Raw genomic sequence first — 26,135 nt, forward strand, 5'->3', positions numbered from 1 at the left:
TACTGCAAAGAAATGTAACTTCTTTGTGCTTTTTCATATGTATAAATAAACTTACACAAATTCCCCTATGTCTGTAGCAGGAATAAACTACAAGCTTATTCACTTTTGGAAGAAACGTCAGGGATGCTAAGTTTCTTGAGGTTAGTTTGCATCTTCCCTGACTGAGCAATTCCATGGTAGAATAAGTCTCTTGTTTGATGTAGAAACAAACCCAACTTTTATTTCATGGAGTTGCTCCAGGTAATCTAGGTCAAAATTTAGCCCACAGCCTTTTGGTCAATGAATTATAGATGGTGACCACACCAGGTAGATTTATGAATACATATATAACAGCAGAGATATACTTATAAAATGACACAAAATAACAGAATGCAAATCCACTACGTTACAGACAATTTTCTGTCGGTTGTTACATTTTCAATCAATAATGATATAGGAAATCAGATTATATTCTAATAAATAAATGGAACATCTTGCTCTGGAGGTATGCCCTCATATTTATTCAGCCAGTACACAAGAGCCTCTTGCTCAATTTGTAACTATTTTAGAGATTAATTTCTTCCATTTCAGGAGCACAAATGACATTTGGCTATATTTTAAATAAATTATGTCAGCTCATACATAAAGGACAAGAAGATCATTACATTGCCTACATTTGCTTCAACAACACCCAAAAAAGTGTTGACATGAAGTTTTCTTGGACAGATTGTTTTGCATGGTGAGCATCAGTGGTAGTGATGTAAGCAGGTGTGTCCATGCTATGAGCCAAAAATCACTGAATGTGTATAATCACGACACCAATGGACTGAAGCCAGACCAACACAACGAAGTTGTTAATTGAACATGCTGGCAATGTCTTCCACACCCACTCCTCATAACAACAACCTTTATGAAGTGAGATGACATCTGTGATGGGGCTATTTAAAGGCAACTCAACAAGTTGCAGCTGAAGTGCTTTTGATTCACTTGTATTCAACCAAACATTTGGGGCTCCAATGCACCATGATAAAATCCCCACCCCTAAGTAGGAGATCCAGGTTTAAGTCCCACCTGCTCAGAGCTGCACAGTAACATCTCTGAACAAACTGATTAGAAAATACCTCAGGCAAGATTTGGTGGAAACACTGGTGAGTGGAGGAATGTGGAAATCTTTGCTGACCACACCAGGAAGACAGGAAGGGGGGTGGTATTTGCAGTACCACTTTCCCTGTAATAGGAGCAGATCAGACACAGGAGGATACAGGGAGGGGAAAACTCTTTGAGGTGGTAAGAGAAGGAGGCCTTAGAAACTCCTGCCTAGGTACCATTCTGTGAATCCTACCACTATTACATCAATGCTTTCCCTTTCACATGTTACATCAGCTCTGATGAAGAGTCAGCTAGACTTGAAACGCTAGCTTGCTCTCTCTCCATACATGCTGCCTGACCTGCTGTGATTTCCAGCATTTTTGGTCTTCAGGTCAAAGTAAAAGTAAGCTTATTTATGAAGTCCATGGAAGGCAAGACCAATTCTGCTTCAGGCGATTCAGATGATCACAGTTAAATGATGCATGCACTGACAGACTGTCAGATTGCCTTCGGTCACTGGCTAGGAGTGTAAAGTGGCTGTACCCTAGCAAAGGACATCAGGCAGAGATGTGTGAGTGCTGGTTACTTTAAGAGCAAATCTGCCAATCCCACTCTCCTGCCCTTCCCTGTAGCCCAGCATTTTATTTCCTTCCGGAGCACATCTAATTCCCCCTTGAAAGCCATGATTGAATCTGCCTTCACCACACTCTCTCAGGTAATATATTCCAGATGCTAATCGCTCACTGCATAAAAGGTTCTTCTTGTCACCACTGCCTCTTTTGTGAGTCGTCTTAAATCATTATCCTCTAGTTCACAATCCTTCCACACCATCTCCTTCTCAACTCATGATATTTATCACCTCAATGTTGAAATACATTAGGGAAGTGATGGGCTAGTCAGACTGTCCAGACTATCACCACTGATACCAAGGTGACACAGTTCAAAACCAGACTGCTTGGGCTCTGAGCTGCTGAAGAACATTCCCTCAGTGAAAATTACAGGAATCAGTAATGGATGTGATGTGACTGAATGGATGGTCCATTAAGGGGGAGGGTACTTAATAAGGGGGTCCAGCTCACTCAGTTCAAAATAGTGCATGTAGTCTCCTCTCTATGTCCTCACTGTTTCTGACTGAGAAAACTTCTGGATCGCAGGAGGTGTCTACAGGCCCTCCTAATTGCATGGTCATGGATGAAATAGCACGTCATCAAGAGCACTGAGACCCTCTCAGACATGTACTGCAAAGATGCTGCTACTGATAATCATTTAAGAGCAGAGGACCATCAATGAGAACCATGAAACAACACATTTTACAATGGAGCAAACCATTGGTCTGCCAACAGATTTCACTACGTAGATTAGATTGACCAGAAATACCTGTGAAATTATAATACAACCATAAAATTTGTTTCAAAAATAATTTCAATACAATGCTATTGACAAGATAACACAATGTATTTATGCTCAATTGACTTGAGCAGTGCACAGACAATAAAAGCTAGATCCAGCAACTAACTAGAAAGATGTGTTCTTAATTCGATCTACAGAATCAGCATGTCAGCATGCCACACATACAGGGCTGAATTGTAGGCTGAACCAGTATCTCAATCCCAGCATAAGTTTCAGTGTTGTGACGTACAGCCATTTAACATTCAGTGCACTACTAAACTGCTTGAGGTGAGATTTGCATCCCAGCTGAGAAGCAGCTTCCATCTCTGAGAGTTGCCAGCCACTCAAATGGCCAGGAGTTCCATGTTCCAAATAGAATTATCCAAATAATTGGTGGTATTGCAGTTCTCCCCCAAAGCACCACCAGCAGTTCGAGTAGTAAAAACTGGGAGGCATCTGCCTGGGTGGCTAGACTCTACTTGACATGGGGATAGGTGTAGTGGGACCAGAAAGAGGGCCTTGTGGCCATTAATTGGCCATGACTGTCCTAATTGGTCCACAGGTGAGCAGTCTGTCCAATACTTCCTTGAACAGGGATACCAGTAGGTGTAGCCTGGGGCGGGCTGGGAATGGGCCCATGGCACAGATAAGTAGCATGTGGCAGACAGAAGCAGGGTTTGTGGGTGGGTGTCATAGGCAGAGGGTCACAGCAAGGTCATGAATTGCAATACGCCTCCCCTTCCAAATGGCCTGGCCCTCAGGAACTAAATGCTTTTGTACTGGGACACCTCACTTACTAAAGGTGGCAAGCGGGTCATGTGATTTTAATTATCGCGCACATGAGTTAATATCATTGGCAGTGAGATGAAGCCCTGAAGTGATCATTAATTGGCAACCTAAAAGTTAGAATTTAATGCAAGGTAAGAAGGTTGAGATTGGCCTTTCTAATCAGAATTTAATTCTCTTGGGAGCCAGGGATACAGTAGGTTGCATGTAAGACCCACCATTCCACCTAATCTATGGCTATATATCCGCAAGATCAGCCCCAGCAAGAGAAGAATTTTCTATCCTTTGTTTCTAAAGCCTTGGCAGCACTGGGGTCAAGCTGAATGGTCTTAGTGTTGCACTTTGCTTTTTTTGAACAAGTGTGTAATATTTGCAATCCCGCAAACACTTGGTACTGTCCTTGAGTCTAAGGAAGAATAAAAAATTATGACAAGCTTTTTAGCAATTTCCACGGTCACTTTCTTCTGTATTGGAAGCGCCTTATCTGTTACTCCTGTCTTATCAACTTTAATGACAGACAGCCTATCCAATATTGCCTTTTCAGTAATTTTAAATCCTTCAAGAGCTATCCTAAGCAGCATTTTCTGGTTTGGTAAAAACACTTTGTAGATCACTTATTGAATGTCTCTGCCATGTGTCCTGCTTACCTGCACAAATAATCCACACCTCCTCCTATCACCGTTTTACTGTACATATTCCAAACAATTTATTTTTAGTAAGGAGGCAACTACTTGATTGTGGCTATTAATATTTGACCACCTGAAACAAACTGGTGTTTACAGGTTAATTGTCCATGTCTTATTTGATTAGGGGGTTTAAATCAAGAGGCATTATTACAGGTAAAGAGTACAATTATGGGAGATATTGAGAATCTATCCCAGAAATTTGTGGAGGCTACATCACTGAAGATACTTAAGGAGGAGGTAGATAGATTTTTGAAATGTTGAGGAGTTGAGCCCTGTGAGGAGCTGGTATGAAAAAAGAACTGATCAGCCATGGTTTAATCGAATAGCAGGGTGGGTTTGAGGGGCTGATTGGCCTAATTCTGTTTCTATTTCTTCTATCCTTCCTCTCCCATTAGACTGAAAACATGCTGCTGTAGAAAATTCCCCTTGACCCCACACTCAATAACTCTGGCCCGTCTTTACACTGTTGTACTACATTCCCAATTGATATTCAAATGATTAATATCATCCATTGCAATGACTCTACCATCCTTGCACGTCTTCATAATATTATTACAAATTTGTTCCTCTGTGTATTTCCCATTGTTTAATGGCCAATAAACCACTCAGAGCAAAGTACTTGCAACTTTTTTGTTCCTTATCTCTAACCAAAAAGATTCTGTCCGTGATCCCTCTGGGACAGCCTCTCTATATGTTGACAAAGTTCTCCTTAAATACTGCCACATCATTTTAAATATATATTTCTATTAACATGTGATTGAAATATAGGTTTAATTATTTGTAAAACAAGTCTTAAGCTATAATAGTTACTAGATACTGTACTAGCAATGGCACATTTTTATTAGTGCTGCTAAAGCAGATTTTACCAGTTGTCACTGAGACAAGGATCTTTATTACCTATGAATTTTCACAAAGCAAAGCTGAAATCACTGTGCTCATACTCACAAAGTGAAGACTTTGTTCCATTCAGGGTTGAGACTTCTATGGACAGTGTGTGTCTGCAGTCTGTCGTTGTTCAATTCAATCACACAAAATGGGTCACTGCTCCCTAAAGAAAAGCCATTTTTAAATATATCATTTGTTATAACCTGGGAATTACAAACTAAGAATCAAAAATTAGTTGAACTGATAGGATTTCAAAAACTGCATCAGAGCTTTAGCTGTGTAGTAGCTGAAACAATAAGTAATACTTCATCTAGGTGACGAATTTTCTCCTATTCCTGACTTCTCCTGTTTCAGTGTGCTTTTAGCATCATATACCTCTTGCACCAGGAGGGTAGGACCATTAGAATTATGGAGCTCACTCTGTTCATCCTTTTCCAAAATCATCTAGTGGCTGTTAAATGTGCAAAATTATGACATGCACATGATAAAACTTACATTGCTTTTGGCACAGACAATTAAGAGATGAACTAATTGAGACATTTAAGATTATTAAATTATATGATAAAAGTAAATCAAGACAAACCATTATCTCTGATGGAGAAGACAATAACAAGGAGGCAAAAACATTCAAATTATAGTGATGACAACAAGAATTAATTCTGTAACACAGGATTGCAAAAGATTGGAATTCCTCACTCCAAAACTTGAAGCTTTTTCAACCAAACATTTTAAAAATTGAGATAAATTTACTTTCTCCTGTAAGGATACTAAAAGGTACCAAATGAAAGTAAGCAAATAGAATTCAGAAAAAGACTGGCTATGACCTAAATGAGTAGCAACAGAGGCAATCCATTACAGTATGTAATGGAACTGAGGAGGGAGCAAGCCATGCAAGATCTGGTCCTGTGTAAGGAGAAAGGAGTAATTAATGACCTCATAGTTAAGGATCCTCTTGGCAGGAGTGATCACAGTATGGTTAAATTTTGAATACAGATGGAGAGTGTGAAGATAAAATCCAATACCAGTGTCCTGTGCTTAAACAAGGAAGACTACAATAGAATGAGGGAGGACTTGGCTAAAGTAGACTCGAACCAAAGATTTTATGGTGGGACAGTTGATGAGCAGTGGAAGACTTTCAAAGTGCTCAGCAAAAGTATATTCCAGGAAAAAGGAAGGACTGTAAGAAAAGGGGTAATCTGCCATGGGTGTCTAAGGAAATAAGGGAGACTATCAAACTGGCCAAAACCAGCATGAAACTAGAATATTGGGAAAACTTTAAAGGTCAACAGAAAGCTCAAGAAGAGCTTTAAAGAAAAGTAAGATAGAACATGACAAAAAAAAATTGGCATAGAATATAAATACAGATAGCAAAGGTTTCTATACATATAAAAAGCGAAAAAGAGTGGCTAAAGTAACGTGGGTCTTTTAGAGGATGAGAAGGGGCATTTGGTTATTGGATATGATGAAATGGCTGAGGCATTGAACGGGTATTTTGTATTGGTCTTCACAGTGGAGGATACTAATAACATGCCACTAATTGACAAAGAAATGAAGGTAGATGAGGACCTGGAAACAACCATTATTACGGAAGAGCTAGTGTTGGGCAAGCTAATGGAGCTAAGGATAAATAAGTCTCCTGGCCTTGATGGAATGCATCCAGGGTACTAAAAGAGATGGTGGGAGAAATAGCAAGTGCACTAGCGGTAATTTTCCAAAATAGACTCTGGACAGTCCCAGCAGATTTGAAAACTGCAAATGTGATGCCTGTTTAAAAAGGGAGGTAGACAAAAGATGGAGAATTATAGGCTGGTTAGCTTAACCTCTGTAGTGGGGAAGATGCATGAGTCGATTATCAAGGAAGAAATAGCAAGGCATCTTGATAGAAGTTGTCCAATTGGGCAGTCACAGCATGGGTTCATGAAGGGCAGGTCATGCTTAACAAATCTTTTGAAATTCTATGAAGACATTACAAGCAAGGTGGACAACAGGGACACAGTGGATGTGGTTCAGCTAGATTTCAAAAAACCCTTTAACAAGGTACCATACAAGAGGCTGCTGTACAAGATAAGGATGCATGGTGTTACGAGTAAAGCGTTAACATGGATAGAGGATTGGTTGACTAATAAGAAGCAAAGAGTGGGGATAAATGAGTGCTATTCTGGCTAACAATCAGTGACTAGTGGTGTGCCTCAGGGATCAGTTTTGGGACTGCAATTATTTACAATTTATATAGATGATTTGGAGTTGGGGACCACATGTAGGGTGTTAAAGTTTGCAGATGACACAAAGATGAGTGGCCGAGCGAGGTGTGCAGAGGACTGTGAAACTTTGCAGAGGAACATAGATACATTGAGTGAGTGGGAAAAGGTCTGGCAAATGGAAAACAATGTTAATAAATGTGAAGTCATTCATTTTTGGTAGTATTAGCAGCAAAAAGGATTATTACTTGAATAGAAAAATGTTATAGCATGCTGCTATGCAGAGGGACCTGGGTGTCCTTATGCATGAATCACAAAAGGTACAAGTAATTAGAAAGGCAAATGGAATTTTGTCCTTCATTGCTAAAGGGATTGAGTTTAAAAGTAGAGAGGTAATGTTGCAGCTGTACAAGGTGCCGGTGAGGCCACACCTGGAGTACTGTGTGCAGCTTTGGTCTCCTTACTTGAGAAATGATGTACTGGTACTGGAGGGGGTGCAGAGGAGGTTCACTAGGTTGGTTCTGGAGTTGTGGGGGTTGGCTTATGAGGAGAGACTGAGTAGATTGGGATTAAATTTATTGGAATTCAGAAGAATGAGGTTATTGGAATTCAGAAGAATGAGGAGCGATCTTACAGAAACATATAAAATTATGAAGGGAATATACAAGATAACAGTAGAGAGGATGTTTCCATTGGCAGGTGAAACTAGGACAAGAGGGCATAGCCTCAAGAATAGAGGGACCAGATTTAGGACTGAATTGAGAAGTAACTTCTTCACCCAGAGGATTGTTAATCTATGGAATTCCTTGCCCAGCAAAGTAGTTGACGCTACTTTAGTAAAGGTTTTTAAAGCTAAGGTAGATTTTTTTTAAAAAGGGAATTAAGGGGTACAGTGATAGCTTGGGAAGGTGGATCTGAGTCCACAAAAAGATCAGCCATGATCTTATTGAATGGCGGAGCAGGCTTGAAGGGCTGGATGGCCTACTCTTGCTCCTAGTTCTTATGTTCTGATCTCACATCAGCCTATCCCCACGTCTATTAAAAAAGACAATCTTTCGATTCAACTACATGAACTCTGATTTTGATGGACTATGATATTAACTTAAAGTATTCAAAAGAAAACTCTACAGCTGAATAAAGCAGTGTTATACCACACTTTTCTTTTCATTATTAAAAGGTTTCAGTGACAAACTTTATAATCTTGGTGTGAAATAATGTTTCATTCCATATTTGCAAATGCAGTTCACTTCCTTCCTGTTGATATGATCCATTAATAAATTAGCTGTCACTAATTCTGGGAGTTCAGTATAATGGCAATGACCTGCATATCTGTGCTGTTTTGGCCTGTTCAATATTGCTGTTCATGTAACCTGGCTGCAAGACGGTTCGGGCATTGCTCACTGATGTTACTACTTATAGCTCCCCTATGAATTACAAAACCATTCCCTGCTGTCGAGAAATACCTCTGCCTATATAGGATAGGCAACAGATTTAATAGATAGTCCCAGTGACAAAAACACTCATCTCAATGGGGTCCTGCCACATTACCAGATGCTGAGATGACTGCAACCCCTTTGATGGCACAGATCAAAGACGTCTTTCATAAGGGTGTAGCATTTAGCACAATTCAGGCCATTAAACTGACACCTGCCAAAATAAGTTAATTATTTTAAAAAGATATAGAAACAAAGATGTACTTAAAATCATGCTTCTGATAAAAAAAACCACACCAAGATTCTCAGAGAAAAAGAAATGAGAAGCAATTGTTTAGGTTCATGAGAACTGAATGTTTACTATGGGTATTGAAATACCAAGCGGACTCTAAGCTTGCTTAAAGCATTTATTCTTAGGTATTAATAAACTGACAATTATCTTTGAAAATCATTCTCAATGTGTTCCTCAAGCCCTTTCCTGATGAGTTGTTTATCTTATAAACACAAAAGGAGTTTTCGGTTAAAGCCTTTAAACATGCACAAAAATGTTTGAGTTTCATTTATGGCTTTCTCATGTAGTCTTTCCAAAGTAGTGATGCCACATACACAGTCTTTTGAAGTTGTTTTTGTTTATCATTCTTTAACTTACTTCTGTATTTAAATGTAAATGGATCTAATAAGTTCAAATAATTACCCTGGAATCAGCATGGTCTTTCACTAATCGCGAGGGCAGGTTCGACAATAATGCTTAAAATATAAATGTTTTTTACTTTTCAGACAAGCTTTCTTTCGGGCATCTTTACAACTCTCAATCTGAACGTATATAAGGCATCCCTCTCCTAATCTCTGCATAATGCTCTGTACAGATTGTGAATCGAAACATTGGTCTGATTGGCTGATGTGTCAAGTTTTTTTCTTTTATCAGTTTTTGTCAAAAACAATGCTGCCCTCTTTAGGTCAGTATTTCACAGAAGGATTAAAAAAAATCAACATCAGATAAAGCAGTTCAAAATCCATTTGGAGTATTGAAAAATAGAATGAGTAAAACATAGAACCAAGGGTGGCACAGTGGGGCTCAGTGGTTAGCACTGCTACCTCAAAGCACCAAGGACCCAGGTTTGGTTCCACCCTTGGGTGACTGTCAGTGTGGAGTTTGCACATTTTCCCCCTGTCTGTGTGGGTTTCCTCTGGGTGCTCTGGTTTCCTCTCACAGGCTAGGTGGATTAGCCTTGGGAAATGGACAGCTGCATGTATTGGGTAGGGGGGGTGGGTCAAGATGGGCTGCTTTTCATGTGGACGTGATGGGCCAAATGGCCTGCTTCCACAATGAAGGGATTCTAAGAGCCCTAACATATTGCTCCACGGACTTTCTAAAAAGGACTTTTATTTAACAGCAAGCCTCATATATTGGTCACATATTCCTGTCAAACCCACACAGCACTTACCTTTAAAGCTAGTTTACAGAACATTATTAAACAATGGAATAGGCTTAAAGGGCCATATGGTCTCCACCTGCTCCTTTCCTCTGCTCTGATGCTCTAAACATCAAGTTTAAGGCAGTGAATTTATTACTTAGGTGCATGCTTATTTCACATGCACATAATGATGAAAAATGTTGATAGCTTGTATAAATTGTAGTTTTAAGTGACTTTCTTAGGTTTGTCAAATTAAAAAGAAATTGATTTTTATGATAATTTGAAATGCAGGGACATTTTTATGAAGCTGAACTTTGTGTTAAATAAAATTAAGCTTAAAGTTACTTATGGTGGTGTTCTCAGCCACTAGGGCCAAAGTGTATTTCTTAGACTGTCACAATCACTTTAATTGAATCTTGTAAACTTTGAGTTACATGCATGTGCATTGGGGATAATAGTGACCAGTAGTGAGGCTGCAATACTGGAAATCTGCAGTTCGAATGGGAACATTTACATAGACAGTGATAATCCAAATGTTTTATATGTAGTAGCACTTTAATTTCCAAATTAATTTAATTTCCAAATTAAATGTGGCACCAGAGTAATAAATAAGTGTTAAAAGTACAGATGCATTTAGTCAATAAAAATTTGCTTCCATTCTCCCACAGAAGATTAATCGGCTCATTAGAACTTTTGTTACAGTAAAAATACTGCAGAAGTGATTGCTGCTGTTGTTACCACATGCATGATATTCCTTTTGACCAGTGTTTCAAGCAGCTTTTAATCAAATTATTGTACATGGGTTAATGCTTTTGTTAAGATAGAGGGCAAATATGTGCACTAGTTAATATAGTGAATTGTGAGCTGAAAATAATTTTTTTAGATAGTATTAAAGATGTATCTCAAGGTTTATTTAAGAAAATATTGTAAAATCTTGAGTGAGCAAGGAACTGAACACTAAGAAAGCAAGCTTAGAGCCATACGATGCATCTTGTGCGAGGTGTGTTTGTATCCCTGAGGGCTAAGTAACCTGGTAGAAGTGTGCAAATATTCAGTACGTCTAAGCACCAAAGTGTTCAAGGGCTGAAGTGGTGTCTGAATTAGTCTGAGACTAGGAACAACAATGTGGTGAGTTTAGTGCTTTGCTGATGCCGATTTGCATGAACAAAGGATCATAGATGTGAACATATGAACAAGGACCAAGGGTAGGCCACTCAGCCCTTTGAATGGCTCTGCCATTCAATACGATTATTGCCTGATCTGTAACCTGTACATTCCTGCATTTCCCCAATCTTTCAACCTCTTGGTAGTCACAAATCCATCAACTTCTGCCTTAAAAATATTGGAAGATTTCGTATCCTATGCCTTTTAAGGAAGGGAATTCCAAGGACTCACAAGAGTGAGCCATGGAACATGCAGGGGATATTCTTCTGAAGAAACATTTGCATAATGGCTGAGACAAACATCTGGCAATCTGAGTGGCCAGGAACCTGCTGTAATGCACATAGTGAAGATTTGCACTTTCTAGTTTCTCAGTGGAGGAGAGTAAAATTGGAAGTGGCCAGTTGAGGCTTTAATGAGATGCAAATACAAGAAATAAGGTAGTTATTGCTCCATGGCGAGAGTCTGAGGGTCACTATTTAATCGTTGAGGGGAAATTGGGAAAACCTTTCTTGAGATGTGGTGGAAATATAGAAACAAAAACAGAAATTACTGGAAAAGCTCAGCAAGTCTGGCAGCATCAGTGGAGAGAAATCAGAATTAACATTTCAGGTCAAGTGAACACACCACTTAGGAGGATTGTGGAGACATGTATTCTTGCAACTTTTAAGCAACATCTGGAGGAGCACTTAAAATTCCAGGTCAGAGTAGACTTTGCACTAAGTGCAGATAAATGGGATTAATATAGTTGGGTGATTAACATTGTTGGTCGGTATCACATGATAGACCAAAGGGCCAACTTCTCTGCTGTATGACTCTCTCTATGATTCTCTCTAATGACATCAAGAATCTGATATTTTTCATTCTTCACGTATTTACCCACATTTCTCTCCATTACTCATGCCAAAGCAGGGAGGAGAATATTCCACCCTGTTATTGGCTTTCATGTGCAAGTGATGCCATACTTTTGAACTGAAAAAGAAAGAAATTACAGAATACAGATATTCAGAAGTGAATGTCCAGAAATATATTAATGACACAACTTCCTGTTAATCAACCTCTAACTGCTTCTCAATTAACTTGCATGGTCAGCAATTTTCAATGTGCATAATATCAGTCCACAATGTTTAGCAAACACTTGATCAATATTGGCAGTTGCTGTACATAAAAGTTGAAAATATTATTTTCATATGGAAGACAAGAAAGAATAATTTTTACTTTTGATAGTAGTAGGAAATATTCAGTTCAGTCTTCCTTGAATCTGAAGGGGATGACCTCCTATTGAACTCCAGCTGCAACTGTTTTGGCCATTTACTTAGTCAAGATAAACAGCCCTGCAACACAGTGCCTTCTGCTCGGCAGATGAGAATTCTACCAGCGAGATGTTTAAAAGTTAAGACTGTGACTTTTTGAACGACAAGAAAGATAAAAGGTGGTGAATGCAGAACTGTCTGAATATAATCCAGCAAAATAAAAATATGTGAAGCTTTAATATACTGCAGAACTGCTGTACAAACATGACAAAATGTTTTTGGGTTGTAACCTTAGACCCTACTTATTTTCTCATCTAAATGTGATCCTTCAGCAATATAATCTAAAAATACATTCAAGTTCACATACACATTGATGGCATCCATTTAATAGTACAATGGCATCAATTAACCCCCTCCACTAACTAAGTTGTCAAATTACTTACTCAATTCCACCAGTGTTTGATCACTGAGAAGTTTTCCCCAATATTGGGAATAGAATAGAATCCCCACAGTGTGGAAGCAGACCACTCAGCCCATCAAGTCCACTCCAAAGAGCATCCCACTAAGACCCAAACCCCCTACCTTGTAACCCTACATTGTACATGGCAAATCCACCCAGCCTGCACATTCCTGGACACCATGGGAAATCTAACATGACCAATCCACCTAACTTACACATCTTTGGGCAGTGCGTGAAAACTGGAGCAACCAGAGGAAACCCGCACAGACAGGGGAAGCATGTGCAAACTCCACAAGTACAGCTGCCCTATGGTGAAATCGAATGGGTCTCTGGTACTGTAAGGCAGCATTACTAAGCACTGAGCCACTGTGCCAACTAGAAACATATAAAATAGAAACATTTAAAATAGGAGCAGAAGTAGCCCAGAAGTAGCCTGCTCCACCATTCATTATGATCACGACTGATAAACTCAATAGCCTATATCTGCTTCCCCCCATGGCAGATGACACCAAAATTGGAGGTGTAGTGGACAACAAAGAAGGTTGCCTCAGATTATAACGGGATCTTGATCAGATGGGCCAATAGGCTGAGGAGTGGCAGATGTAGATAAATGTGAGGTGCCATATTTTAGAAAAGCAAATCAGAGCAGAACTTATACATTTAATGGAAAGGTCCTGGGGAGTGTTGCTGAACAAAGGAACCTTCGAGTGCAGGTTCATAGTTCCTTGAAAGTAGAGTCGCAGGTAGATAGGATAGTGAAGAAAGTGTTTGGTATGCTTTCCTTCATTAGTCAGAATATGGAGTATAGCAGTCGGGAGGTCATGTTGCAGCTGTATAGGACATTGGTTAGGCCACTTTTGGAATATTGCATGCAATTCTGGTTTCCTTCTTATCAGAAGAATGTTATGAAACTTGAAAGGGTTCAGAAAAGATTTACAAGGATGTTGCCAGGGTTGGAGGATTTGAGCTATAGGGAGAGGTTGAATAGGCTGGGGTTGTTTTCCCTGGAGTGTTGGAGGCTGAGGGGTGACCTTAAAGAGCTTTATAAAATCATGAGGGTCATGGATAGGATAAATAGACAATGTCTTTTCCCTGTGGTGGGGTCCAGAACTAGAGGGCATAGGTTTAGGGTGAGAGGGGAAAGATTTAAAATGGACCTAAGGGGCAATTTTTTCACACAGAGGGTGGCGTGTGTATGGAATGAGCTGCCAGAGGAAGTGTTGGAGGCTGGTACAATTACACCATTTAAAAGGCATCTGGATAGGCATGTGAATAGGAAGAGTTTAGAGGGATATGATCCAAGTGCTGCCAAAAGGGACTAGATTAGGTTAGGATATCTGGTCAGCATGGACGAGTTGGACTGGTGTTTGTTTCCATGCTGTACATCTCTATGAGTCTATATCCTTATCCTTTGATTCTTGTTACATGCAACTCCTTCTTGAAATTGTATAGTGTTTTGGTCTGCACTGCTTTCTGTCATAATGAATTCCACATGCTCACCACTCTGGAAGAAGAAATTTCTCCTCACTGCAGTTTTAAATGATTTACCCCATATCCTGAGACTGTGATGAAAGAGTCCAGACCACTGGTTCTGGACTCTTTCATCATCACAAACATCCTTCCTCCACCTGCCCTGTTCAGTCCATTTAGAATTGTATTGGTTTTTCAATGAGAAACCTCCTCATTCTTCTGAATTCCAGCGAATATAATCTTAACCAATTCAACCTCTCCTTATGCATCCGTCTTTCCATCCCAGGAATCAGTGTGGTAAACGTTTATTGCATTCCCTCTAAAGCAAGAATATCCTTCCTCAGATAGGGAGACCAAAACAGCACATGATATTCAGGTGTGGTCTCCTCAAGGCCCTGTATAATTGCTGCAAGATATCTCTCATCCATACTTGAATTCTTTTGCTGTGAAGGCCAATATATAATTTGCTTTCTTTACAGCCCTCATGCTTACCTTCAGTGCCAAGGACTCCCAGATCTCTTTGTATATTCCCCTCTCTCAATTCAAACCTATTCAGATAATAATCCACTTTATTAATTTTGCTGCTAAAACCTCACATCTATCCACATTATTACTTCAGTAATCCATCTGCCCACACACCCAGCATGCTGAAATCACACTGAAGCATCTCTGCATCCTCATACTTGAGCTATAAAGTTGGGGGGCTCACATGCTGGCCAGAGAGCTGGTGAGGGTCCATTCTAACCCCTTAGGATCCCCTCTGGTGATCCAGAGGCCAAACAAGCAGTGACAAGGTCACTGGTGACTCTCTTCCAGAGATAGAGGAGTTGCCCATTAAAGCTGCTGGCCAATCTCTAGAGGATGTGGCTGCTGCGAGGACAATCACCACTGTTCCTGAGGTTGCGGGAAAGAAATAAGAGGAGAGGGAGTTGTGGGATGGTATCCAGGTTATGGGTCACAGGGAGAGGGTGGCCCTCAGCAAGCCATTCCCTTGCTGTTGTCCAACATGCTGCTCAGGCACTGAGATGGGAAGGTTGGCCATTTTCTGCTGAAAACTAAATTCAGGAAAAGGTGGGAATGCTGCATTACCACTCCACCTAATTAAATGCTTTTTCTGTCTCCACGCTCATCACAAGCAACAGCAGAAGATGCTGCCCATTGTTTCTGGTCTCTGCCACAACCTTTGTTCCCTAGTGTGCACTCCATTCCCCTATGTTGTGACCATCTAAGGCTGAACCACACTGTTCATAACCTTGTTGTCATATCTGACCTCAAGTTGAGCCTCCAGACGTACAAACATGCCATCAATAAGAGCTACTACTTCTTACTTTTTCACCTAGGGACTAGGTCAGTTTGAGATGTCTGGTCAGCGTGGACAGGTTGTACTGAAGGGTCGGTTTCTGTGCTGTGTGACTCTATGACTCTAAGACATATTGTATGACTCTGCCTGGCATCTGCTCATCTGCTACCAAAACTTTGGTTAGGTAGATTGGCCATTCTAAGTTTCACTGTTGTGTCCAGGAATGTGCTGACTAGGTGGGTTATCCATGGTAAAAACCCCATGGAATTATGGGGATAGGGTTGGAGGGCCTGGTTGACTTGTGTGGGATGCTCTTTAGAAGGTTGTTACAGGCTTGACGGGTAAAATGGCCTCTTTCTGCACCGTAGGGATTCTATAATTCGATGAACATCTTTATCACTGCTTTTGTTATCTCTAGACTTGACTATTGTATTGTACTCCTGATTCTCTTGCACCACTCAACTCCACCATAAACCTGAACTTATCTGAACCTCTACTGCCAATGTATTAACATGCATCAAGTAATGTTCATCCATCATTTCTGACCTATAATGGCTCCCAATTAATCAATACCTTAATTTTGTAATTAATTTCTTTGTTTACATATTCCTCATTACCTCACATACCATGCTGGGTCTCAGGTCACATGCTAGGATATTAGAGGAAGTAGCTATAATGATGATGGATGCACTGGTCGTAACTTTTGAAGAAAGTCTAAAAGGTCTGGAAAATTGCTAACTGCGTTCATTCAAATTGGGAGAGAGACCATAGGCCAGATGGCTTAAAATCTGTTTTTGGGAAGAAGTTGAGTCTACTGTGAAGGATATAACAGCATTACTCCGAGTAAAAACAAATTTCTTCTCATAGTCATAGAGATGTACAGCATGGAAATAGATCATTCGATCCAACCCATGCTATGCTGATCAGATATCCTAAATTAATCTAGTCGCATTTGCCAGTATTTGGCCCATATCCCTCTAAATCCTTCCTAATCATATACAAACCTTTATAAGATCACCCCTCAGCCTCCGAGGCTCCAGGGAAAATAGCCCTATCTTATTCAGCCACTCCCTATAGCTCAAATCCTCCATCCCTGGTATCATCTTTCTAATCTTTTCTGAACACTTTCAAGTTTCACAACATCCTTGCGATCTCAGATGAAGAGGCATTTCCCCCTTATTTATAAATTGTGCCCCTTCGTTCTAGACTCCCGAATCCTACCCTTTCAATCCCTTTCAGCATTTTATACGTTCCAATGAAATCACCGCGCATTCTTTAAAACGCTGGAGAATATAGGCCCAGTTAGCCCAGTCTCTCTTTATAGGTCAGTCCCACCATCTCAGGAACAAATCTGGTGATGTTGGTGAAGTCTGGGAAAAGTCAGACAAAATGATTGGGCTTGAGAATGATCAAATCAGCTATTATCACATTGAATCGTGAAGCAGACTTGATTGGCTGACTGGCTGACTGGCTCATTTCTGCTGACTATGGATATACATCTTGTGAACTAGGACAAAATAATTTCAATCAACCGGCAAAGCTTAGAATCTCAAAATAGACTGCTCGATTACCAATGTCAAAACTGGTAGCTGGTATCATCTCAAGTAAAAACTTCAACATTGAACTATTTTCCCTTCATAATGTCTCAGAGACTGATCTATATACCATTTTTATAAACCTTCTTTTAGTCTCAACTCTTACTTCTAATTTGTGTGTGTGTGCGTGCTACATTATGATTTATTTTCATGTTCATTAATCCATAAAATCACTCTTTTGTTAACTGAGGGAAACCTGGTTGAACTGGCTCCTTTTCGAACATAAATGAATTTGTTTTGGAGAAAGGTATCCACAAGTGAAGGAATGATTTTAAATTAACCTTGCTCTGATCAGCCAAGGGAATAGTTAAGTAAAGAGGGGGAATTCATACAACGTTCCTCAACCAGGTTAAAAATCACACAACACCAGGTTATAGTCCAACAGGTTTAATTGGAAGAACACCTGTTAAACCTGTTGGACTATAAGCTGGTGTTGTGTGATTTTTAACTTTGTACGCCCCAGTCCAACACCGGCATCTCCAAATCATCCCTCAACCAGGATTTTAATAGTTTGGGGCGCCACATATGGAACTGTATCAAATTCAGAAACCTCACTGGGGGGCTACTTATGAAATTAATTCAAAATTCATATTGAAATGAAGGTGTTAATTTAGGTTAGCATTTACTGACCATCCATTCTTGCCCAGATTTCACTCAGCTGAGGGCCCTTCCAAACTGTCTGTAAGAGGAGCTTGCAGTTAACTATTTTGTCTGGCTTTGCAGTCACATGTCAGCTAGACAAAGTAAGGAGGTCAGGTTTCCTTCCGAAAAAAAATTAATGAACCAGTTTTATCTTTATAACAATCTAATTCTAGCTTTCCTATCCCCATTTTCTTTTTAAACTGAATTCAAAGTCCCAAAACTCCACTATATTATTAATACTTGTGGATTACTAGATCATGTATCTGGACTCCTTATCCTGTAGTAAAACCAAAGTGCTCTCCTACCTGTTGTTATTATTCATCAATGTTTTAAAAGTCTTGCTGTTTCAAAGCATTGATCAACTTTCAAATATCTATGGTTAGTTACATTTTCTCTTTTTAAATGTATAAACGTCTCATTCAAGAAATTGGACAATTTAAATACGATGGGAATGGACAGGCTTAGGGAAGATAAGATCCCAGACTCTTAATTGTGTTGGTAAACCCAGCCTTTTGAGCTGACTCAAAGCTCTGAGCTCTTTATTAAAAAATGCTATTCTGTAGCCCATAACCCTGTTCCTTGACACCTCTCTAGTTTCCAATTTAAACAAGTCCCCATGCTCCCTACTCTAAAGGGCTTTGTTTCTCTGTCATTGTGAAGAGAGGCGAAGCAGCCTAGAAGTGTGAAATCAGACCTCATGAGCTGAACGGTTCCCCAGGGAACCTTGGACTGCTCAGAAGGTCAAAGTCATGGACTGGACCAGCTGAAAATGTCTGAGCACTGGTCTGTGACACAGCAGGGGAGTTAGAATTGAACACATCTTAATTAAGGCCCACCGACAGCCAAACAGGCTGTTTTCCAGACCAACTGCCAAGCTTAACCCGGTCAAATTTAGCAGCACAGCTAATGGCTCTAATGGTAAGTTTTGCATCACTGTTCATCACACTGCTGTTGGTGCACATCTCAGAGTATCTGATTAATGTGATAAGCCTTTTACATGGAGAGGCCCCTACCTCAAAGCATGCTGGTCTAGTCAGAGGATGAATAGCCCTTGACTAATTTAGATAAAATTTCAACCCACTCATTGCCTTTTTTGTTGAATGATGCTGCAGTTATAGTTAATCAATATGTGTGAGTTGTTAAATGAGGTATTAACGACAACACTTAATCCCTTTTACTTGTTAATAACCTCTAGCAATTGAAATGCAAGGCCCAACACTGAGCCATTCATAAAAGACAAAATATAGTCCCCACTCAACATTTTATGAGGAGCTTAATTGAGGTGAAACACTGCGATGGTATTCAGCTGAACAAGGCAACGAGTCATTGTGTGAAAGAAAAGAATTCACAGTTTTACCAAAAGTGATTTGTTCTCTGAAACTCAAAGAGTTCTTAATTACTTTTTAATTTGAAAGGGTTAATGTACAATTCAAATGTTTCTAAATGACTCTTTACATGTCTAGAAACAGACCTTGAAAAGAGAGGGAAAAAAAAATCTTTTGTAATCATTGAAAGATTTATGGTATTAAAGCATGCAGACAATGTTCTCTGAGGTATGATAGGTTTATATCAACAAACCCTAATACATCCCCATTTTATTGACACCAATTAGCATTGTGATTAATTTTAAACTGCAAAAATTTATGCAGAGTAACTAAAGAAGACAGCATAAATGTAGCCTAAAATTGTATTAAAATCATGGGCAGAAATTGGCTTGTCCTCTTTTCAAAGTGATTTGTGGACTGCTGAGTTGAATCCAAAAGAATTGGGAATTGAAAACAAAAATACTTTACATGGAGTATTGTATGAATGTGACATTTCCTGCTACAGATTGAAGCAAACTGTATAAATACAGTTAAGGGAAGCTAGATAAGCATATGAAGGAGGTGGGACTACTGATCAAATTGGAAGATATAAAGAAAGTCATGAGTTTATAATGTATCTTTCATGACCACCATGGAATTCCCATCTTACAGCTCAATGAAGTGTAATTGCTAAATGTAACTTTGGAAATGATTCAGCTATTTTTGACACCCTGGGCATCTACAAGCAGTAATGAACAGAGAATTTGTTTTTCTGATGTTGATTAGGGATAAATATTAGTCAGGACACGAAAAGCTATTTTCTTTCTCTTTAAAATAGCACCCGTGTACCTCTTGTGTCCGGTTATGATAGTAGAAAAGATCTTGATTTAACGTCTCATTCAAACGACAAGTGAAACAGGTTACATGAGGAATGTGGGAGTAGACATGTGAAACATAAACATAAACAGCAGCACAGTCTGTAGGTTGAATACTTTGTTTTTGTCATGTACATCCTATGTAGAAGTTTGGTTCTTCTACTTCATTAACATGATCTAACATGGCACTAAATGGCTCCTGAGCAGCTCTCCTCTTTGTAGCACTTCAGATGACTTCTACATTCAGTAGCAAGCTAAGTGACGTAAGACTCATAACAGATAGTGCAGCCAGCCTTCCACGGCTCACGTCCAATCATAGGCACCAGATCTGATCTGAAGGCCAATGTGGGTCAGCCAGCTCAGTTGGCTTGATGGCTGAATTACAATGCAAAGGAATGTCATCAGCTTGGGTTCAATTCCCACACTGGCTGAGATCACCATGACAGACTCTTCTTTTCAACCTCTCCCCATCACCTGAAGTGTACAGCTCCTCAGGTTAAACTACCAACAGTCATCGCTGTCTAATTAGTGAGCAGCCCTATGGTCTGGTAAGACTATGGAGATTTTATCTTGATGAAGGCTGCTAGTAAATTACTTCAAAAGATGCAAGCTGCAGGGAAGAGATACAGATGGCAAGGGAGGGACTCAGAGGTGCTACTCACCCAGATAGAGGTGAGGAGAGTGACCTAGTTTCCTCTGAGGAATGGTTGCAGGAGACTGTCAAAAAACACCCAATGCCTGGGGTGAAAGCATGTGGCAATGCAAGGGAATCCAGAAGTGTTGCCATGAGGAGAGTGCAGCAGTGCCCAAAAATGTTTACATGGATGGGCAAGTTCTGTGATTTAGTATGTCATTTCTCATAAACACTTTTACATCAGCACCTCATGCAGTACAAGTGCCACACACCCACCATTCATCTAACATCACTCCGGATTACTCAGGACTTGCATGTAACATTCACAGATTCTAATTTATTTATAAACACCTTCTAATCATACCAGCCTCACACACTAGGAAAACTGAAGAACTTAAAAGTTTATATTACCTTTAATTGTACATTGCTAATACACAATTCTCCTCTAGTCTGCATCATCTCCACCTCCCACCCTCCCAAATATTATTTTAATTCAAATTGAAAGTTTCCTTTAAAGTGATTTTCATTCCAGTGCTTCTTTAAGGGCTAGATCCTCAGTTAATTAGCTAGTTTATTTTACGGCATGTGAAAATAGTGCAAACGATTCCCCATTACAGTGAGACTATCCATCAGACAACAGGATTCCACAACATTAGAGTCTTAAAGTTACTTTCTTGTCCATTTGAAAAAAGTATGCATAACTATAATATTAAACATCTCACATTTGCATGCATTTCCAATCAACTTTGCCATTCTAAATTCCAATTTTGTGATACCCCATGCTTGTTATTACAAAGTAGCACATCCTCTAACTGATTGCAGGAAACCTCATGGGAGGTCTGCTAGTAAATATTAATGGCAATTTCAACTAGGCAGCAATCTAATTGAGCAAACAACAGAACCTCTCATTTCAACCTACAGGTTAGGTTAATGCAATGAAATCTCCCAGTTATCTTAATAGTAATATATGACTTCAATTTCCACTGTGGAGGAGGAAATCGGATGAGGTTTAAAACAGACTGCTGGTTTGCTATCACTGATTTTATGTCCAGCAATAAAAGTTAGATTTATTTCTGTGCACTCTTAATGGTCATTTGTGTGAGATACTAGCTGGTATCCCAATGCCTGTGCCTTGCAAGGGATCAACTTCATCAGAAGAAGACAGAGGAGATTAAATTGGTGAGAGGGTAAAAGACAGATCTTTGACATGGAATAATTACTTGTATATTTCTACAGATAAAGATATCTATCTGAATTGCATGAAGTTTAATTAATAAATTACCCAGTGTCTGATTTTGGAAGGTTTGTGAATCATAAAGGAAAAAAATGAAATAAATTCCTGATTATTTGCAAAATTGTAAATGACTCTCTATCCTTCCTTGCCAAAAATTCTGATAAGTAATAGAGCTTTGATATAGATTATAAATATTGAAAGCTTTCAGATTCCTGAAGAGATATCCGAAATTTTATTGTCAATTTGATTTGTCCTGCTCAATGGACTAGAATGTGGTTTATGTCACAAATGAATCTTCGTCATTTTCCTCACATGATCAATTCAACCACGAGACTGCAGTGATTGCAATGTGTCCAAGCTTGGGAAATACGTATTCCAGAGTCAAGAGTGTGGTGCTGGAAAAGCACAGCAAGTCAGGCAGCATTACTCTGCCTGACCTGTGCTTTTCCAGCACCACAATCTTGACTCTGATCTCCTGCATTTGCAGTTCTCACTTTCTCCCAAATAAGTATTCCAGGATCCTTGACTTTTAAAAGAGAAAGGCAAAATGGAAAATGATGATGTTGGTGTGTGATTAGGGGAAAAGAAAGAATGGTGTAGACATGATAGACAAAGAATTTTAGCTCAGAAAATAAAGATGTGGAATCAATTTGTAAATAATCAGAAAATAAAAAGGACACAAAAAAAATGCTGAAAGTAGTAACTTGCAGTCATCCTCCAAATTGTAGGTACAGGGTATAAATCAAAAAATTGGAAGTACCATGTAAGAGCATAATGCAATAATCATGGGTACTTTGATTTTTATATATACTGAAAAACAAAACAAATTTAAACTAATAGCATGGTGAACAAATTCATGATTAGTATACCAAAGATCCAAATAGAGAAGCAATTGTTTTAGACAGTAGTAGTACTAATATTTTGCAATAAATCAGGGTTAATTAATAACCTTGCAGTTAGTAAATACCTGAAGAATGCTTATAATATGGGAAAAGTTTAAATTAAATTTCAAAATGATTCTATAAGTCTAAAAACTTGGTTCTTATATTTTTAAAATTTATTCAAGCGATGTGGGCATTGTTGGCTAGGTCATCATTTATTTCCCTCCCCACCCCTTTCCACCTTCCGCAAAGACCATTCCCTCCGTGACTACCTGGTCAGGTCCACACCCCCCCTACAACCCACCCTACCATCCTTGCACCTTCCCCTGCCACCGCAGGAACTGTAAAACCTGCGCTCACACCTCCTCCCTCACCGCCATCCAAGGCCCTAAAGGAGCCTTCCACATCCATCAAAGTTTTACCTGCACATCCACTAATATCATTTATTGTATCCATTGCTCCCGATGTGGTCTCCTCTACATTGGGGAGACTGGACGCCTCCTAGCAGAGTGCTTTAGGGAACATCTCTGGGACACCCGCACCAATCAACCACATCGCACTGTGGCCCAACATTTCAACTCCCCCTCCACTCTGCCGAGGACATGGAGGTCCTGGGCCTCCTTCACCGCCGCTCCCTCACCACCAGATGCCTGGAGGAAGAACGCCTCATCTTCCGCCTCGGAACACTTCAACCCCAGGGCATCAATGTGGACTTCAACAGTTTCCTCATTTCCCCTTCCCCCACCTCACCCTAGTTCCAAACTTCCAGCTCAGCACGGTCCCATGACTTGTCCTACCTGCCTACCTTCTTTTCCACCTATCCACTCCACCCTCCCCCCGCCCCCCGACCTATCACCTTCATCCCCTCCTCCACTCACCCATTGTACTCTATGCTACTTTCTCCCCACCCCCACCCTCCTCGAGCTGATCTCTCCATGCTTCAGACTCTCTGCCTTTACTCCTGATGAAGGGCTTTTGCCCGAAACGTCGATTTTACTGCTCCTCGGATGCTGCCTGAACTGCTGTGCTCTTCCAGCACCACTAATCCAGAATCACCATTTAATGCCCATCCCTAGTTGCCCTTGAGAAGGTGTTCATGGCCTATAGAGCATTACTGTAGGCAGACATACAATACCACTGGGGAAAGGGCTCCAGTGACATTGGAAAAACAGCAATGTATTTCCAAGTCAGAACGATGAGTGGCTTTAAAGAGAACTTTTCTGCTGTCCTTGTCCTTCCAGATGGTAGAGGTCATGGGTCTGGAAGGTACTGTCTGAACAAAGGAAACTATGGGGTTATGTGGGCTAGTTTAAGTGCATTACTAGATTTTATTTAAATGACTATGGTAAGGAATGGCAAACCTCTGGAGACACAATTCAAAATTTGCAAGAACATCTGTGCTTTATGAAATGAAAATCCAATGTCAAGAGTGACTAAACCATAGCTTAGGATTTTAAAAGAGATGGCTACAGTTGGCTGTAGATGCATTGGTTTTGATTTTCAGTATTTCATAATTTCGACTGAATTGAGAAGTGGCAACTGTGATCCTGCTATTAATGAGAAGAAGGCATGGAAACAATAGGCCAGTTAGTAAGAACATGTTACTGAGTTGTAACACTCATATGTATAGTACTCTATCTCCATTGTTATGTTCCACAAAACCTCATTTAATATAAATAATGGGGCCTATAGAAAAAGTGGAGTTAGGGGCAGACCAGCAAAAAGAAATCACTCACGATCACTCAAAAATCACCCAAAAGTCTATCACAAAGTATAGCACAGCCTGAATGAAGGTATAAATCATTTTTATCAATGAAACAAAAGTAAATTTACCACAGTACATTAAAAAAAATGTCAATACAGGGACAGGGAGTAATCATGGTGCATAAGGTAGACTCCCTCATTCCTGTTAAATGAGCTATAGCACATATTCTCTCCTTATGCTCAAAACGCTTTATAATACCTAGCTTCTCTTCCAGTATTATAGCCTTCCTTTTGTGTTCACCACCTGCAATTTTATCATCAGGATGATTCTTGTTAACATTGTCAGTATGCCCCTCCATTTTTTCAAATAAAAAAGAATAATCTAGGAGCAGTGTACCTTTCACAGGAACCTGCTCAATGTATCTCTCTCAGAAAGTTGCTCTCTGTACAGACCTCTCACAAGACAGTTGCTCTGTCAGAAGCTGACAATGGCACATGCACAGAACAAAGCACTGGAATTGCTCTATGGTAGGCAGAGGTAAGCGTTCTCGAAAATACTGTTCCCTAATTCCTCAGTGATGTCATAAGCAAATTGCGCTGCCATAACGGGCATTATCCAAGAACTACCTGTAAGTAAAAATCTTAGAACTTGGGTTGCCATTCTGAGTTTTGAAAAATGGCCAAATAAACCTGTTGGACTCTAACCTGGTGTTGTGTAATTTTTAACAGTATGAATGGCGTTCTCCATCAATAAGATGCCACTATTAAATCAAAGTACATACCACACAAATGAATTTCACTACCGATGCGATGCAAGGTATGAAAGCTTTACATTGCAACAACCTATTGCATCAACAGCCCATCTCTTTGGCTTTTTGAAACAGGTAGAGTCTTATTTTGGCATGCTGACTTTAAATTTTTTTTTAATAAACCACCATTCTTCAATATTGCTTTTCATCCAAAGCAAACATGGAATGTAAAATTTCAGGCGATGCATTATAACTTTATTGAAAAATTAGTAATGAAAATGCAGCATGTGTCACAAGATGCTGCTGTACCTTATCTTTCTGGCGTATATAATATTGAAATAAAGATTTATAAAGAGATTTGCTGCTGATGTGCTTGTCGTTCGGTTCCTGGTTACACTGACAAGGTGCACGTAAAGATATATCAGAAAAAGCCTGCTCTGTTTTATCGACAGAAGTTTGTGAACTTTTAAGGTTAATTTTGACATTTGTTCGGAAGTTGGTGTAGCAAAAAAAAACTGTTGGCGACGTGAGGATCCACCTGCTGCTGCTGTGCTTTTGTGGCACTGCTGGAAGCAGTATGTATCTATAAGACATAACGTTTTCTGAATGTAAAACATTGTGCTAGTATGAGATCTCTAAGCATGGCTCACTAGTGCCTGTTCACAGCATTGTGAAACTGGTTACTGCCACACGGTCAACCTCAGTACTTCAACCTCACATGTGCTTCAATCACTCAAGCTCTCTGCGTACCTAAGGCCTTTCATGCTAATACTGCAAACTGTTTTACAGCAGCCTGCAGGCCATTAACTCTTGCTTCATGAAAATGATCATAAGAGATGTGGCAGTTTAATTGAGAGTGTGTTCTGCAAGCAGGCGAGTGGACTTGTGCATGGCCTTTTTGAGAATCTTTTGGTTTATAAGTGGCCCTGCAAGAATCACAAAATGACTTATCATGGTCTATGACAGAACATGCTTTTCTGCTGAGCTTCAACAACTCCTACCTGAGACTCCAG

General features: G+C 39.8%; 1 protein-coding gene across 5 annotated transcripts in view; it reads right to left on the bottom strand.

The window, feature by feature from the left end:
* Nucleotides 1-26,135, bottom strand: part of mctp1a (multiple C2 domains, transmembrane 1a) — a 631,196-nt gene that overhangs the window by 220,671 nt on the left and 384,390 nt on the right. For all 5 annotated transcript variants that reach the window (XM_072583109.1, XM_072583115.1, XM_072583100.1 and 2 more), the window contains one exon: nt 4,875-4,977. In XM_072583109.1, coding sequence (XP_072439210.1) covers nt 4,875-4,977 — 103 coding nt within the window. The remainder of the gene's footprint in view (nt 1-4,874; nt 4,978-26,135) is intronic.

This window comes from Chiloscyllium punctatum, chromosome 2, assembly GCF_047496795.1.
Source record: "Chiloscyllium punctatum isolate Juve2018m chromosome 2, sChiPun1.3, whole genome shotgun sequence".
NCBI lineage: Eukaryota > Metazoa > Chordata > Chondrichthyes > Orectolobiformes > Hemiscylliidae > Chiloscyllium > Chiloscyllium punctatum.